General features: G+C 43.4%; 1 protein-coding gene across 1 annotated transcript; it reads right to left on the bottom strand.

Annotated features, from left to right (window-relative positions):
* Nucleotides 1–7,025: 7,025 nt before the first annotated feature.
* Nucleotides 7,026–11,583, bottom strand: LOC118964403 (trace amine-associated receptor 13c-like). The gene is made up of 5 exons (XM_036975450.1): nucleotides 11,563–11,583; nucleotides 11,143–11,405; nucleotides 10,590–10,734; nucleotides 10,476–10,528; nucleotides 7,026–7,791 (listed from the first exon to the last, which is right to left on the bottom strand). The coding sequence occupies exons 1-5, from the start codon at nucleotides 11,581–11,583 to the stop codon at nucleotides 7,026–7,028; spliced, it is 1,248 nt and encodes a 415-aa protein (XP_036831345.1).
* Between the last annotated feature and the right edge of the window lie 7,579 nt (nucleotides 11,584–19,162).

The following is a 19,162-nucleotide window of genomic DNA, read 5'->3' as shown; positions in this document are numbered from 1 at the left end:
AGGAAATATATTGAACATTTAATTAAAAAACAGTCACACTGTTGTAGTAGTGTGCTGAAGGATGCTAACATTCTTGTTTGTTGGCAGTGACTACCAAAACCAAAGTGTAGATTGCAGTCACTCATTAGAGCAGTTCATAGACTGGTTACAGGGTAAGGGAACCAATATCTACAGTGCCTTGCGAAAGTATTCGGCCCCCTTGAACTTTGCGACCTTTTGCCACATTTCAGGCTTCAAACATAAAGATATAAAACTGTATTTTTTTGTGAAGAATCAACAACAAGTGGGACACAATCATGAAGTGAAACAACATTTATTGGATATTTCAAACTTTTTTAACAAATCAAAAACTGAAAAATTGGGCGTGCAAAATTATTCAGCCCCTTTACTTTCAGTGCAGCAAACTCTCTCCAGAAGTTCAGTGAGGATCTCTGAATGATCCAATGTTGACCTAAATGACTAATGATGATAAATACAATCCACCTGTGTGTAATCAAGTCTCCGTATAAATTTACCTGCACTGTGATAGTCTCAGAGGTCCGTTAAAAGCGCAGAGAGTATCATTAAGAACAAGGAACACACCAGGCAGGTCCGAGATACTGTTGTGAAGATGTTTAAAGCCGGATTTGGATACAAAAATATTTCCCAAGCTTTAAACATCCCAAGGAGCACTGTGCAAGCAATAATATTGAAATGGAAGGAGTATCAGACCACTGCAAATCTACCAAGACCTGGCCGTCCCTCTAAACTTTCAGCTCATACAAGGAGAAGACTGATCAGAGATGCAGCCAAGAGGCCCATGATCACTCTGGATGAACTGCAGAGATCTACAGCTGAGGTGGGAGACTCTGTCCATAGGACAACAATCAGTCGTATATTGCACAAATCTGGCCTTTATGGAAGAGTGCAAGAAGAAAGCCATTTCTTAAAGATATCCATAAAAGTGTCGTTTAAAGTTTGCCACAAGCCACCTGGGAGACACACCAAACATGTGGAAGAAGGTGCTCTGGTCAGATGAAACCAAAATTGAACTTTTTGGCAACAATGCAAAACGTTATGTTTGGCGTAAAAGCAACACAGCTGAACACACCATACCCACTGTCAAACATGGTGGTGGCAGCATCATGGTTTGGGCCTGCTTTTCTTCAGCAGGGACAGGGAAGATGGTTAAAATTGATGGGAAGATGGATGGAGCCAAATACAGGACCATTCTGGAAGAAAACCTGATGGAGACTGCAAAAGACCTGAGACTGGGACGGAGATTTGTCTTCCAACAAGACAATGATCCAAAACATAAAGCAAAATCTACAATGGAATGGTTCAAAAATAAACATATCCAGGTGTTAGAATGGCCAAGTCAAAGTCCAGACCTGAATCCAATCGAGAATCTGTGGAAAGAACTGAAAACTGCTGTTCACAAATGCTCTCCATCCAACCTCACTGAGCTCGAGCTGTTTTGCAAGGAGGAGTGGGAAAAAATGTCAGTCTCTCGATGTGCAAAACTGATAGAGACATACCCCAAGCGATTTACAGCTGTAATCGCAGCAAAAGGTGGCGCTACAAAGTATTAACTTAAGGGGGCTGAATAATTTTGCACACCCAATTTTTCAGTTTTTGATTTGTTAAAAAAGTTTGAAATATCCAATAAATGTCGTTCCACTTCATGATGGTGTCCCACTTGTTGTTGATTCTTCACAAAAAAATACAGTTTTATATCTTTATGTTTGAAGCCTGAAATGTGGCAAAAGGTCGCAAAGTTCAAGGGGGCCGAATACTTTCGCAAGGCACTGTAAATACATAATTTAACTGAACATTATGTTTAAAGGGTTGTTACCTTTAATACAAAAAAATCAAATCAAAATCAAATTTTATTGGTCACATACACATATTTAGCAAATGTTATTGCTAGTTTACTAAAATTCTTTGTTCCTAACTCCAACAGTGCAGTAGTATTTAACACTTCACAATAATACACACAAATCTAAAAATAAAATAAATATATCAATATTAGGAATAGCAAAGTCTGAGTGGTATTGATAAAAAATACAGTAGAAAAAAAGTATGTACATATGAAATGGGTAAAAGAGTATATAAACATAATTAAAGTGACTAGTGTTTCCTTTAAATTGACCAGTGATTCCATGTCTATGTACATAGGGTAGCATCCTCTAAGGTGAAGAGTTGAGTAACTGGGTGGTAGTTGGCTTGTGATGGGTATTTAACAGTCTGATGGCATTGAGATTGAAAAACAGCTTCTGTCTCTCTATCCCAGCATTGACTCACCTGTACTGCCTTCTGAATGATAGCGGATGATGTCCTTAATGATCTTTTTGGCCTTTCTGTGACATTGGGTACTCTAGGTGACCTGGAGGTCAGGCAGTGTGTCCCCGGTGATGTGTTGGGCAGACCCCACCACCCTCTGGAGAGCCCTAAGTGTTCAGACCCTTTATTCTGTACCTCTTTGAAGCATCTATGCCAGCGATTACAGGGTATGACGCTCCAAGCTTGGCACACCTGGTTTTGGGGAGTTTCTCCCATTCTTCTCTGAAGATCCTCTTAGCTCTGTAAGGTTGGATGGGGAGCGTTGCTTACTTGTCCCGAAGCCACTCCTGCATCGTCTTGGTTGTGTTTTTACGTCTAGGAGCAAAAACAACTCAGCCGCTAAGTGGTAGGCCACACAAGCTCACAGAATGGGAAGGTGTGCTGCAGCGCGTAGCGAGTAAACGTCCTATGTCCTGGGATGCAACACTCAGTACCGAGTTTCAAACTAACTCTGGAAGCAACGTCAGCCCAATAACTGTTCCTCGGGAACTTCATGAAATGTGTTTACATGGCCGAGCAGCCCAACACAGGCCTAAGATCACCATGGGCAATGCCAAGTTTCAGCTCGAGTTGTGTAAAGCATGCTGTCATTGGACTCTAGAGCAGCGGAAATGCGTCCTCTAAAGTGATTAATCAAGGTTTCATGGTTCGAGCTAGGCCCCTTAGTTCCAGTGAGGGAAATCTTAACACTACAGCATACAATGACAATCTAGACTTTGTGACAACAGTTTGGGGAAGGCCCTTTCCTGTTTCAGTATGAAAAGGCCTCTGTGTATATAGGGAGGTCCATAAAGAAATGGTTTGTCTAGATCGTTGTGGAATAATCTGACTGGCCTGCACAGAGACCTAACCTCGACCCCATCGACAACCTTTGGATTAATTGGAACACCGATTCACCTCTTAGAGAGAGAGAGACAAATTAATTTATTGGAATGACAAAGGGTCAAGATTTAAGGCACTCTCTCTCTCCAGCCTTGTGTGAGAATCTGCCAGGCGGAGATCTTATCAGATCTGCCCTGGCACCACAGGGATATAAATTACTCTGCACATGAGCAAGCTCCAAGAACCATCTGGGATGACTCTGTGATGACTCTAGAAGCTCACCCATGGCAGCTCAATAAAACACCTTAAAAAAGGCCACTGTGGATAATGCTGTGGTAGTTTTTGCATTCAACAGACTGTGTTTAGCATTACAGCAAGAGTGAAGGAAAATCAGCCAACAAGTTCTCAGCATATGTGGGAATTAAGAGAACTTTGGCAGTATGTCGGTTATATTGTGCTGCCAAATTCTCAATAATGATGTTGGATGCAGCTTATGGTAGAGAAATTAACATTACATTCTCTGTCAACAGCTCTGGTGTACATTCTTGCGTTCAGCATGCCAGCATTCCAATTCGCATGTTCCCTTAAAACTTGAGACATCTGTGGCATCGTGTTGTATGACAAAACTGCATTTTTTGAGTGGCCTTTTCTTGTCCCCAGCACAAGTTGCACCTGTGTAATGATCATGCTGTTTAATAAGCTTTTTGACATGCCAAACCTGTCAGGCAAGATAGGCAATGGGGACATGGTCACTAACAGGGATTTAAACAAATGGTAGTCACACAAGATACTGACTGGTTTTCTGATCCACGTCCCTATTTTGTTTCAAGGTACACTACACGACCAAAAGCATGTGGACACCTGCTCGTTGAACATCTCATTCCAAAATCATGGGCATTAATATGGAGTTGGTCCGCCTTTTGCTGCTATAACAGTCCCCATTCTCCTGGGAAGGCTTTCCACTAGATGTTGGAACATTGCTGCGGGGGCTTCCGTTCAGCCACAGGAGCATTAGTGAAGTCGTGTTGGCCGTGTTGGCCGATTAGGAGGTGCTTGATGGGGTCATTGTATGCTGCAGTGTTAAGATTTCCCTTCACTGGAGCTAAGAGGCCTAGCTTAAAAAGGTCTTCAACGGATGAGGCTGAAATAGCAAGATCCACTAATTTGAAGGGGTGTCCCCATACTTTAGTATATATAGTCTATCTGTGACCAACAGATGCATATCTGTATTCCCAATCATGTGAAATCCATAGATTAGGACTAAGAAATTTAATTCAATTACCTGATTTCCTTATATGACTGTAACTCAGTAAACTCATGCATTTATATTTTTCTTCAGTATAGAATAAGTCAAGTTATCCCTCTGTAACAGGTTGTGAATTATATTGCCGTCCTCTGGTATCTGCACATACTGAAAGCAATCCCTGTCCTCTGTTTCACTCTGCAGGAAAACATTTTAGGAAAACATCCAGCACTTTGTATGTGAGATCAAATGTTTAATATGAGGCGACATTATAGAATGTCACCTTTTATTTTAGGGTATTTTCATACATACAGTGCTTTCGGAAAGTATTCAGACCCCCTGGCTTATTTTAAAATTATTCACACAATACCCCACAAACAGGTTTTTAGAAGTTTTTGCAAATGTATTAAAAATAAAAACAGAAATACCTCACTTACATAAGAATTCAGACCTTTTGCTATGAAACTCGAAATTGAGCTAAGGTTTCCATTGATCATCCTTGAGATGTTTCTACAACTTGATTGGAGTCCACCTGTGGTAGATTAATTGATTGGAAATGATTTGGAAAGGCACACAACTGTCTATATAAGATCCCATAGTTGACTGTGCATGTCAGAGCAGATACCAAGATAGGGAGGAATTGTCCGTGGAGCTCTGGGACAGGATTGTGTCGAGGCACCGAACTGGGGAAGGGTACCAAAACATTTCTGCAGCACTGATGGACCCCAGGAACACAGTGGCCTGCATCATCCTTAAATCGAAGAAGTTTGGAACCAGAAGGATTCTTCCTAGAGCTGGCCGCCTGGCCAAACTGAGCAATTGGGTAGAAGGGCCTTGGTCATGGAGGTGACCGAGAACCCGATGTTCACTCTGAGAGAGCTCCAGAGTTTCTCTGTGAATATGGGAGAACCTTCCAGAAGGACAAACATCTCTGCAGAACTCCAACAATCAGGCCTTTATTGTAGAGTGTAAAGACGGATGCCACACCACAGTAAAAGCACATAACAGCCTTGGAGTTTGCCAAATGGCACCTAAAGGACTCTCAGACCATGAGAAACAAGATTCTCTGGTTTGATGAATCCAAGATTGAACTCTTTGGTCTTAATTCCAAGCGTCGCATCTGGAGGCAACCTGGCACCATCCCTACGGTGAAGCATGGTGGTGGCAGCATCATACTGTGGGGATTTTAATTATGTGGCAGGGACTAAGGGATTAAGGGATAGATGAACGGAACAAAGTACAGAGATATCCTTGATGAAACCTGCTCCAGAGCTATCAGGATCTCAGACTGGTTAAAGGGTTCACCTTCCAGCAGAACGATGATCCTAAGCACACAGCCAAGACAATGCAGGAGTGGCTTAGGGACAAGTCTCTGAATGTGCTTGAATGGCTCAGCCAGAGCCCGGACTAGAACCTGATCGGACGTCTGTGGAGAGATCTGAAAATAGCTGTGCAGAGACGCTCCCCATCCAACCTGACAGAGCTTGAGAGGATCTGTAGAGAAGAATGGGAGAAACTCCCCAAATACAGGTGTGCCAAGCTTGTAGAGTCATACCCTGTATTCGCTGGCAAACATTGCTTCACCAAGGTACTGAGTAAAGGGTCTGAATACTTAGGGATCTCAAGAGGGTGGTGTGGTCTGCCCAACGCATCACCGAGGGGCACATTGCCTGCCCTCCAGGACACCTACAGTGCACAATGTCACAGGAAGGCCAGCAAGATCATCAAGGACATCAACCACCCGAGCCACGTCCTGTTCACCCCGCTATCACCCAGAAGGCGAGGTCAGTACAAGTGCATCAAAGCTGTGACCGAGAGAATGAAAAACAGCTTCTATCTCAAACCATCAGAATGTTAAATATCCATCATTAGCCGATTACCAGCTGGATACTCAACCCTGCACCTTAGAGGAGGCTGCCCTAATTACATAGACATGGAATCCCTGGTCACTTTAATAATGGAACACTAGTCACTTTAATAATGTTTACATACTGCTTTACTCTTCTCTTATGTAAATACTGTATTCTACTGTATTTTTTTGTCAATACCACTCAGACATTGCTTGTCAAAATATTTATATATTTATTAATTCCATTCTTTTACTTTTAGATTTGTGTCTATTGTTGTGAATTGTTAGATACGACTGCACTGTTGGAGCTAGGAACAAAAGTGTTAACATCTGCTAAACATGTGTATATGACCAATAAAATGTGATTTTGATTTGATTTTGTAGTGCATTAAAGGTAGTAACCCTTTAAACGTAATGTTCATTTAAAAGATGTATTTAGATATTGGTTCCATTACCCTATAAGCAGTCTATAAACTGCTCTTAGTCCTTGCCACTGTGACATTGCTCATCCATGTATTTATATTTTCTTAATTCCAATCCTTTACTAAGATTTGTGTGTAGTTGTTGTGGAATTGTTAGATATTACTGAACTGTAGGGACTAGAAGCACAAGCATCTCGTTACACCCGCAATAACATCTGCTAAAAAAGTTGTATGTGACCAATACATTTTGATTTGATTTGATAACTAATCACTTTGAACCATGGATAAAGGAAAGCATAAATGATTGGATTAATAAAGGAATTAACAAGTGCCAGAAAATTGATGAAATGTGATAATAGATTTTCCCTTAAAATAGAAAAAATAAGAAAATAAATAGCGATGGAATCCAACAAATTAGATAGTTGAAAACAACAATAGCTAGAGTTTTTGCTGCTTTTCTCTCAGACTTATTTGCCTGTACAGTTTTAACACCAGACACACTGGCAGCCTCTTTAGAAAATACCTTTCTGGCCTGTGATCTGGCCACCACAAAGATTTTCACATAAAGTACAATAATAACAGAGCACGGGACAACCATTGTAATAACAAGGTCAGTGATATTAACCCAGATTGACCCTTCAACAGTAGTACATTCTTTCAAACACCTACTTGGTACCTGTACATTTACAAAATATGGAATATTAGCAGCACTGTATATGATACAACAACACCAGGTGATGGATATACAACACATGATTCTTGTTGTTGTTATCTTAGAGTGGTACAATAAGGGATCACACACAGCAACATAGCGGTCTATAGATATCAAGACCAAATTGCCCAGAGATAAAGAAGTACATAAAAAAGTAATGTAGAATTGAAACACGCAGAAATGTCCCCCAAAACCCCAGCATGATTCCATTACTGCTACAGTCATTACTGGTATCACAATCAGTCCCACCAGGAGATCTGACACAGCCAGAGAGAGGATGAGCAGGTTGGTTGTAGTGTGGAGCGGCTTGAAGTGAGAGATGGAGATGATCACCAGTATGTTCAAAAATACTGTAACTGCTGAGATCACTGAGAAGAAGATGTACAGTGCTATGTAGATAGATGTCGATAGCAAAGCCTTTCTGCAAGAAGAGTTTCTGTCCTAAAAACAGTATTCAAATTTATTTTATATAGCCCTTCGTACATCAGCTGATATCTCAAAGTGCTGTACAGAAACCCAGCCTAAAACCCCAAACAGCAAGCAATGCAGGTGAAGAAGCACGGTGGCTAGGAAAAACTCCCTAGAAAGGCCAAAACCTAGGAAGAAACCAAGAGAGGAACCAGGCTATGTGGGGTGGCCAGTCCTCTTCTGGCTGTGCCGGGTGGAGATTATAACAAAACATGGTCAAGATGTTCAAATGTTCATAAATGACCAGCATGGTCGAATAATAATAAGGCAGAATAGTTGAAACTGGAGCAGCAGCACAGTCAGGTGGACTGGGGACAGCAAGGAGTCATCATGTCAGGTATTCCTGGGGCATGGTCCTAGGGCTCAGGTCCTCCGAGAGAGAGAAAGAAAGAGAGAATTAGAGAGAGCATATGTGGGATGGCCAGTCCTCTTCTGGCTGTGCCGGGTGGAGATTATAACAGAACATGGCCAAGATGTTCAAATGTTCATAAATGATCAGCATAGTCGAATAATAATAAGGCAGAACAGTTGAAACTGGAGCAGCAGCACAGCCAGGTGGACTGGGGACAGCAAGGAGTCATCATGTCAGGTAGTCCTGGGGCATGGTCCTAGGGCTCAGGTCCTCCGAGAGAGAGAAAGAGAGAAGGAGAGAATTAGAGAACGCACACTAAGATTCACACAGGACACCGAATAGGACAGGAGAAGTACTCCAGATATAACAAACTGACCCTAGCCCCCCGACACATAACTACTGCAGCATAAATACTGGAGGCTGAGAAAGGAGGGGTCAGGAGACACTGTGGCCCACTCCGAGGACACCCCCGGACAGGGCCAAACAGGAAGGATATAACCCCACCCACTTTGCCAAAGCACAGCCCCCACACCACTATTGGTATTGAACATCTTCATGTTTCTCCATTTGTAATAGAATGTAAAAATGCTGAGGTCCTGCTCCTGCTTGTGCCTGTGAGTGACCCTGTCAGGTCCGCCTACTCTGCCTCTCTATTTATCCCTGAGTTACTAACAGAAACTCCCCTCCCCTACCCTCTCTCTGCACACACACACGCACCCACCCACCCACCCACCCACCTACCCACCCACCACCACCACCACCACCACCAACAACAACAACAGCAACAACAAAAACAACAAAACATACACAAGTGAACACACAAATGAACAAATATTTGGATAAACAATGTAATGTATGACAGGATTGGATGTTGCTGTGCCCACCTAGCCATTCCTTCAGCCTTACTGTCAGAGCTCAGTTTGGACCATAATCCACAACCTCAGGACACATGATGGCACGCCACATGTCAGCTGGTCAGTGATTAGGAAAGTTGATAGTAGGGAAGTTGATGAGATAGCATAAGTTTATGGTGTACATGCTAATAGCAAATGCGATCAAAATAGTGGCATTCCACAGGAACATTCCATAGACTATAAAAATGTTGATCTGAACTCAATTATTAATAAATCCTGTGTCTGAGCTGCTGAATTGCGACTCCACTTTGTCTCTCTACTGACATTTTGCCTCTTTCTGTCACACCCTGATCTGTTTCACCTGTCTTTGTGATTTGGGTCCACCCCCCTTCAGGTGTCTCCCTTCTTCCTCATTGTCCTCTGCGTATTTATACCTGTGTTTTCTGTCTGTCAATGCCAGTTCATCTTGTATGTTCAAGCCAACCAGTGGTTTGTTTCAGCTCCTGCTTTTACCGTCTCTCTTTTTCTCACCCTCCTGGTTTTGACCCTTGCCTGTCCTGTCTCTGAGCCTGCTTGCCTTACGACTCTGCCTGCCCCACTTCTCTGGACTATTGACCCCTGCCTGCCTTAACCTGTCTGTTTGCCTGCCCCTTTGGGATTTTTAACCTTTTGGTTATCCAACGTGGTCTGAATCTGGGTCTTACCTTCATATCTGATAGTAGGAATTTGCCCTGACTGACCCAGTAGACTCGGACCAGCTGCGCAAGGGCATCTCCTCCCAAGGAGCCTCCATTGGTAGGCATGAGGAATTGCGCCGTGGGCTGATGGAGGGGGTTCAAACGTTGGTTAAGCGCCATGACATGCTACAGGAACAATTCCGCTGGTTGTTTGGGGGGCAGCCTGCCACAGTGGCAAACCCACTACCCTCCAGTAACTCAGCGGTTAGCAGCGCCACCCCACCGGCCACTCCACCTCCCTTGGATCCCCGGATATCTCCCCCGAAACTCTTTAATTGAGAGCTGAGCACCTGTCGGGCGTTTTTTAGCAAAGGTTGTCCTCATTTTCGAGCTTCAGCCCTCCTCCTTCCCCTCGGATCTCTCCAAAACAGCCTACCTCATCATGTTGATGTCTGGAAGTGCTCTCACCTGGCCTACCTCTGTATCGGGAACAGCAGCGTGAGCCTGGGGGGGGGGGGGGGGGGGGGGGGGGTCGTTGGAGAGGTGAGGAAGGTTTTCGATGCCCTGTTCTCCAGGAGAGAAGCTGCCCGGAGGCTAATCCTGCTCCGGCAGGACGCCTGCACTGTGGCCGACTATGCGCTGGTTTTCCGCACGTTGGCAACGGAGAGTGCGTGGAGCCCAGAAGCATTTTTCGACATGTTCCTGCACGGCGTCTTGGAGGAGGTTGAGAATGAGCTTGCGGCTCGGGAGTTACCCACGGATCTTGGCTCCGTCATCGCTTTGACCATCCACATCGATGGGAGATTGCTGGAATGAGAAATGAGCAGGGAGTTCGATGTCACTCACTCGTCAAGAGATTCCACCTTGCCTTCGAGCCATCCTGGAAGTTCTCGACGGTCACGTGGCCGAAAGCACCCAAGGATTTCCGACCTTCCTCGAGAGTCACCGAAAAGGGCAGAGGCACTGTTTCCCAACACCATGCAACTAGGTAGAGCTGGGCTGTCGTCAGCAGACTGGCAACACAGGATCAGCACAAGGAGCTGTCTGTATTACGGGACTCTTGGTCATTTTGTATTATAGTGCCCGGTACAGGACCAGGCTCTCCAGGGAGCGAGTACTCTGGTGGGCCAAATGGAGTACTTTTCTGCTTCCCTTACTCACACCCCTTTCCATGTCATTCTGCTGTGGGGGAACCAGTCCAAATCTCTCTGGGTTCTCATTGACTCAGGGGCAGATGAGAGCTGATGATGGCTTCCCGAGCTGAACATCCCCACTCAGGCCCTCTCCATTCCCATGGATGTTAGAGTGCTGGACGTGCGCTCTATAGGTCGGGTCACCAATAACACCACTCCCATCAACCTACGTGTATCAGGGAATCACAGCAAGACCATTCAGTTCCTGCTCATCAAGTCCCTCCCGACACATTCCACTCATCAACTGTTCTACGGGTGCTATCATGGGCTGGAGTCTGTTCTGCCATGCCCATTGTCTGAAGTAGGTGCAGGACGTCTTCCGGGGCCCTCGGAGGTGGCTCCAGACCTCTCCGCCATTCCCGCGGAGTACCAGGATCTTCCGAGAGGTGTTCAGCGAGGCCCGGGACACTTCCCTTCCGCCGCACCGCCCCTATGACTGCAGGATTGATCTTCTCTCTGGCACCACGCTGCCCCGGGGACGTCTGTACTCGCTGTCGGGACCGGAGACCAAGGCTATTGAGAACTAGATTGGGGACTCCCTAGCTACAGGATTTATCCGTCCCTCCTCCTCTCCTGCTGGCGCAGGGTTCTTCTTCGTGAAGAAGAAGGACAAGACCCTGCGGAAGTGCATTGACTACTGGGGAATACTGGGGACAGCTGAAGAACCATTATCCGCTAACACTCATTTCCTCAGCCTTCGAGCTGCTCCAGGGGGCCACTGTCTTCTCCAAGCTGGATCTACGAAATGCTTACCAAATCAAATGTATTGGTCACATACACATGGTTATCAGATGTTGTTGCAAGTGTAGTGAAATGCTTGTGCTTCTAGTTCCGACTATGCAGTAATATATAACAAGTAATCTAACAAATTAACAACAACTACCTGATACACACAAATGTAATGGGATTAATAAGAGTATGTACATATAAATATATGGATGAGCGATGGCCGTGCGGCATAGGAAAGATGCAGTAGATGGTGTAGAATACTTTATATCCTACTAGGATATACAGGATATCCTAGGATATCCTACTGTATATCCTACATAACTCATCTCATATGTATATGTTAACATTTTTGAAGTAGCGTTATTTAACCTGTCTACGATACTGGTTCCCAATTGGGGATCAACCCTCCCACGTTCAGCTGAAACGGTGGCGCATGGAACGCAAAAATATTCTTAAAAATATTTAACCTCCACACATTAACAAGTCCAATAGCTCAAATGAAAGATAAACACCTTGTTCATCTAGCCAGCAAGTCAGATTTCTAAAATGTTTTACGGCGAAAACATAGCACATATATATGTAAAACCACCACCAGACACAGCTCATTTCAATAGCCAAAACATGCAATCAACAAACGCAGGATTAAAAAATAAATCGCTCACTAACCTTTTGAAAATCTTCATCAGATGACAGTAATATGACATATTACACAGTACATTTTTTTTTTTTTCAATAATATGCCATTTATATCCATAAATGTCCATTTACAGTGAGTTCACCTTCAGAAATTACTCAAAAATGCCCGCAGGAAATCTATGTAGTGCGGCAAGATAACGTAAATAGACATCATAAACTTTGACTAAATATACATGTTCTACATATAGTTAGAAAGATACACTGCTTCTTTATGCAACCGCTGTGTTAGATTTATTTTTAAAGTTACAGAAATCGCACACTATTCCATATGCTGAGACAGCGCTCAGTTCCAAGCTACATTTCCACGTAATGTTGGAGTCAACAGAAACACAGATTTAAGCATAAATATTCCCTTACCTTCGATGGTCTTCGTTCAGAATGTTCTGGAAGGCTTCATACTTACCCAATACATCGTTTGGTTTCAAGTCTTGCGTCTTTGTATTAGCTACTGCTAATAACATCAGCTGAAATGCACCCAAAACGTCCTCTGGTCCGGAAAAGTTGCGCATCAAAACTTCAAAATTACACATTATATGTCGACTAAACAGGTCAAACTAAGTGCAGAAGCAAGCTTTATGATGTTTTAGACACGCAAAACAAACTTCAATTCAATCGGCCATCGTCTGCCCTTCTCCTGAGTGCTGGAACAAAGGAATGGCTGGGACCAATTCGCGCCCATACGCACAGCCTATTCTCTCGTGGCACGCACTAATTTCACTCCCATAGGGTCAATTCTCGGGCGATTTGAACGATTCAAAGCCCTACTGAAAGAGGACATCTAGCGGAAGAGATAGAAAGTGTCCCCAGAATCATAACTGGTTGGGAAGGGTGGGGGCCATGACATCAAAGTTGCTCCAACTTTCATGGCCACAAAAACTAGTTTGGAAGAATGCCTGCCCTGTGAGTTCTGCTATACTTACAGACATAATTCCAACGGTTTTAGAATCTTTAGAGTGTTTTCTATCCAATAATAATTTATTTGCATATATTAGCAATTTTTGACAGATTTTTTTTCCAGTTTACTAGGGGTACCCAATCTCTCCAAAGGGCGTATGTCTGCCATATCCTTAACAGGTTTAAGTGACTAGTGATACCTTTCTTAGTGATGGCTGTTTAACAGTCTGATGGCCTTGAGATAGAAGCTGTTTTCAGTCTTTCGGTCCCAGCTTTGATGCACCTATACTGACCTTGCCTTCTGGATGATAGTGGGGGGAACAGGCAGTGGCTCGGGTGGTTGATGTCCTTGATGACCTTTTGGTCTTCTTGTGACATCGGGTGGTGTAGGTGTCCTGGAGGGCAGTTAGTTATCCCCCGATGATGCGTTGTGCAAACCTCCCTACCCTCTGGAGAGTCGTACGGTTGTGGGCGGAGCAGTTGCCATACCAGGCGGTGATACAGCCAGACAGGATGCTCTCGATTGTGCATCTGTAAAAGTTTGTGAGTGTTTTTGGTGACAAGCCAAATTTCTTCAGCCTCTTGAGGTTCAAGAGGTGCTGTTGCTAATTCTTCCGCAAACTGTCTGCGTGGGTGGACCATTTCAGTTTGTCTGTGATGTGTACGGCGAGGAACTTAAAACGTTCCACCTTCACCACAACTGTCCTGTCGATGTGGATAGGGGGTGCTCCCTGTGCTGTTTCCTGAAGTCCACGATCATCTCCCTTGCTTTGTTGACGTTGAGTGTGAGGTTATTTTCCTGACACCACACTCCGAGGGCCCTCACCTCCTCCCTGTAGGCCATCTCGTCATTGTTGGTAAACATGTCTACCACTGTTGTGTCGTCCGCAAACTTGATGATTGAGTTGGAGCCGTGCATTTCCACGCAGTCATGGGTGAACAGGGAGTACGGGAGAGGGCAGAGAACTGTTGATTTCAGCAGTTACAGTATTTTTGAACCTACTGGTGATCATCTCCATCTCTCACTTCAAGCAGCTCCACACTCCACAACCAACCTGCTCATCCTCTCTCTGACTGATAGTGATACCAGTAATGACTGTAGCAACAATGGAACCATGCTGGAGTTTTGGGGAATATTTCTGTGTGTTTCATGCCTACATTTCTTGTTCATGTACTTCTTTATCTCTGGGCAATTTGGTCTTGATATCTATTGACCGCTATGTTGCTGTGTGTGATCCCTTATTGTACCACTCTAAAATAACAATAACAAGAATCATGTGTTGTATATCCATTACCTGGTGTTGTTGTATCATATACCGTGCTGCTAATAATAAAAAAAAAACGTTGTAAATGTACAGGTACGAAGTAGGTGTTTGACAAAATGTGTTATTGTTAAAGGAATAACATGGGTTAATATAATTTACATTGTATTTATAATGGTTGTCCCTTGCTCTATTATTATAACACTGTATGTGAAAACCTTTGTGGTGGCCAGATCACAGGCCAGAAAGGTGTTTTCAAAAGAGGCTGCCAGTGTGTCTGGTGTTAAAACTGCACAACCAAATAGGTCTGAGAGAAAAACAGCAAATACTCTATCTATTGTTGTTTTAACCTATTATATTTGTTGGATTCCAACCCTATTTATTTTCTTATTTTTGTATGTTTTAAGTGACAATTTATCACATTTCTTCCGTTTTCTACCACTTGTTAATTCCTTCAGAAATAATAATAATAATAATTTATGCATTATTTTATCCATGGTTCAAAGTGACAGCTAAACATATTTTTAACTCTGAAGTTCCTATAATTGTATTCCCTAGTTTCACAACGGTTTGATATAGTCAAGTTATATAATTGTTGTAATTGCTTCTTTCATGTGACAATACACTGACGTTACTTATCTCAGTGTTCCCGTCAAAAGATACATGTGGTGTTGATACAGAATGATTTGGACGGATTGGATTTGAAGGACTTGGAGTAAGTAAGTATTCTAAGTATTCTATGTAAGTATTGTAAAAGTCCATTCTGAGGACTTCATTAGTCATTCTATATGTTGTTTAACATCTCCCTCTCGTGGCTCAATTGTGACACAATGTCCTCATCAAGTGTAGTAAAGTTTAAATGTACACTACTGCATATCAGATAACGTTCAAGTCTATCTCAATGGTGTATTGTGTAAGTAGTTCAGGGTAAAATGCAAGAATATGCTATTAAGGGTAAAACTATAATATTAAGTAATAACACTTTGTAATAAAGAATGTATAATGGATTAGTAAATTGTTTATTCATCCTTCATGTATCATTATTCCCACATTTGTTTTAGAAAGTTGGTTATTCACAAATGAATTAACAACTTTCATAGTCTGTAATAATGATTCAGAAGATCATTCATGAGATGTTTAATGAATTAACTTATAAACCATTTACTGATCATTAGTACATTCAAATGTGCAGTCCCTAATCTAAAGTAAGGACTCTTCATACTTTATGAATGTTTTGAACAGTGACCAGTGTAATTTCTCACTAATAGATGGACATGCTATTGGTAGAAGTTCCAACAGAGCCGGATGTTCTCAAAATGACCTATAACATATCAATGGTTAAATAATAAGCACACAGAGGATGTTTAAAGAAATATTGAACATTTTATTGCAAAAACAGTCACACTGTCCTAATAGTGTGCTGAAGGAAGTCACGTGTTTGTCTGAAAATGCTAACATTCTTGTTTGTTAGCACTGAGTACCTAAACCAAAGTGTGGATTGCAGTCACTCATTATAGAAGTAGACTGTTTACAGGGTAAGGGAACCAATATATAAATACATAATTTAGCTGAATATTACGTTTAAAGGGTTATAACATTTAATACACTACAAGTGAAGGTGTCCAAATACTTATGACTTCTTCAATTTGGGGGACTAGATACATAATTCGTTTTTGTTCCTAAACGGTAAACATATGTATGAAAATACCCTCAAATAAAAGGTGATGTTCTCTAAAGTCGGCTCATGAAACATTAGATTTCATATCCAAAATGCTGGATTGAAGAGGCCAGTTGAAAAACAAGTTAACTGCAGAGTTTTACACCCACTGTGGGTGGCGTCGACTGCCGAGCACCGCCCGAACAAGGAGAGGCAACGACTTCGGCAGAAGTCGTGACAATAGGATGGTGGTTGGCCAAGGGTAATTTCAGTGTAGGAAAGGATGAAACATTGTATGTACCACCAGTAAGTACAGATAGTAGTATAAGTCCCCTCACACAGTCCCCGCAGCCGGACAACTTTCTCATGGCTTCTGGAGGGAAATGCTGTGGAAATGCTCAATCGGTGTCGCTCATTCAGCCGACAGAAACTTTCAACCAGTTCTCCAAATTAAGCAGCGAGTCGGAGTCAGAGGCCGAGCCTTCTCTTGTCTCTACTCCTCCTGTTACTGGGTCTGAGACGCCGAAGCCTCCCACCATTAGCTCTGACAAATTGAAAACTCTAATCATTGGCGACTCCATTACCCATAGTATTATACTTAAAGTGAATTATACAGCAATCAAACACTGTTTACCAGGGGGCAGGGCTAATGACGTTAAGGCTAATCTGAAGATGGTGCTGGCTAAGGCTAAAAATGCCAAGCGTAGAGAGTATGGGGATATTGTTATCCACGTCGGCACCAACGATGTTAGGATGAAACAGTCAGAGGTCACCAAATGCAACATAGCTTCAGCGTGTTAATCAGCTAGAAAGGTGTGTCAGCATCGAGTAATTGTTTCTGCCCCCCTCCCAGTTAGGGGGAGTGATGAGCTCTACAGCAGAGTCTCACAACTCAATCGCTGGTTGAAAACTGTTTTCTACCCCTGCCAAAAGATAGAATTTGTAGATATTTGTAGACCAAGCCTGGCCAGAATTTGTAGACCAAGCCTGGCCTGTTGAGGAGTGAGACTCCATCCTAGCTGGAGGGGTGCTCTCATCTTATCTACGAACATAGACAGGGCTCTAACTCCCCTAGCTCCACAATGAGATAGGGTGCAGGCCAGGCAGTAGGCTGTTAGCCAGCCTGGCAGCTTAGTGGAGTCTGCCACAAGCACAGTCAGTGTAGTCAACTCAGCTATCCCCATTGAGACCGTGTCTGTGCCTCGACCTAGGTTGCGCAAAACTAAACATGGCAGTGTTCACCTTAGCAATCTCTCTGGAATAAAGACCTCCTCCATTCCTGCCATTATTGAAAGAGATTGTGATACCTCACATCTCAAAACAGGGCGACCTAATGTTAGATCCCTCTCTTCCAAGGCAGTTATAGTCAATTAACGTATCACTGATCATAATCTTGATGTGATTGGCCTGACTGAAACATAGCTTAAGCCTGATGAATTTACTGTGTTAAATGAGGCCTCACCGCCTGGTTACACTAGTGACCATATCCCTGCGCATCCAGCAATAGCGGAGGTGTTGCTAAGATTTATGATAGCATATATAGCGTTCCTCACTGAGTTCCCTGAATTTCGGAGTCATCAGCGACTCAGTGCGTTTTGTCCAACATATCTCCGGACCTACTCACTGCCACAGTCATACTCTGGACCTAGTTTTGTCCCATGGAATAAATGTTGTGGATCTTAATTTGGACTGAAAAGCAGTGCCGAGCACCTATGAATGGCAGGTCTTACCCTTCGTAACGATGTGTAGTCCCTGCTGTGCCATCTATGCCCTCCAGAAACATTCTCAGGACCACCATGATGGCAACACGGATGTTCAGGAGTCAGTCGAGAAGTCGAGAAGTCTACCCATGGGAACCGAAGTAAAGTCGTTGGTGGACAGGCTGCAAAGCTGCCTCTTGGCCGAGGGGTTGAATGGGCCAGTAACATTACCTCTGCGGAACACCTTCCTCCAGAAGGGAGGTCAAAGAGTAGTGAGCTATGGCTCTCCCAGACCACCATCCACAAGAACCAACACTGGGCCTGAGCTGTTAGCCAGACACCCTCAGCTACAAACATCGAACTGTTCATAGAGAAGAGGAACCAACCTTGAGGGTCATTTACAGAGTTTACAAGCCAACTCCACCTTATCCTCCAGTGACAGAGGGGTCAGATCATCATAGTGTTACGACAGATGGCAAAACCCACCTCCTTCCTTCAATTGCCCTTGACTGCTCCATGGGGCAGAAGTACCACTCCCCTTCATCATCCTCCTGCCTGACCAGACTCAGTCACTCCCAACTTGCTCCTCATGGGGATAAGCGACAGCTCTCTGCCCCAAACTATCTATGCTGACATTGATGTCAGTGGTCGACAGTGCTGGTGCCATAGCCAAATCCTGTCTGATCACTTCTGGGCCAACATCAAACCCTACCTCAGACTGGTGGCCCATCTGATTTCCTTGTCTGATGTCAAGGATAACCCAGATTAAACCAGGCGAGGGCATTTGTGGAGAAAGAGCATAGTGTTTTAATGTGTCACGATTGTCATGAAATTGAAACACATGAAGTCGGTATGCTTTGTTTATTGGTTGTGGGGTGCATTGCCAGAGAAACCTGTTGCTGGAAAATGTTGGAAAGCAACCTGTAAATTACTTACAAATGGTTTATTACTGAAATTATAAAGTGTTAACCATAATTGGATGTTCTTGCATTTTACCCTTAACTACTTACACAATACACCATTGAGATAGACTTGGATGTTATCTGATATAATGCAGCATTGTTCATTTCAACTGTACTACACTTGATGAAGACGTCTTGCCTCAATTGAGCCACTAGAGGGAGATGTTAAACAACATATGGAACGACTCAGGACGTCCTCAGAATGTACTATTAAAATACCAACTATTTATCATTAAGTAACACGGAACAACCACAGCCTTAGGTATTTGGAGTACACAATCCACAATCACGGCAATGTCTTTTATAAAACATGCTTATGCCTTCTTCTGCCTTCTCCAAGTCATTCTA

Source organism: Oncorhynchus mykiss, chromosome 4 (genome assembly GCF_013265735.2).
Source record: "Oncorhynchus mykiss isolate Arlee chromosome 4, USDA_OmykA_1.1, whole genome shotgun sequence".
Lineage (NCBI taxonomy): Eukaryota > Metazoa > Chordata > Actinopteri > Salmoniformes > Salmonidae > Oncorhynchus > Oncorhynchus mykiss.
Note: the sequence above shows the minus strand (reverse complement) of the source record. Positions and strands in the feature narration are given on the sequence as shown.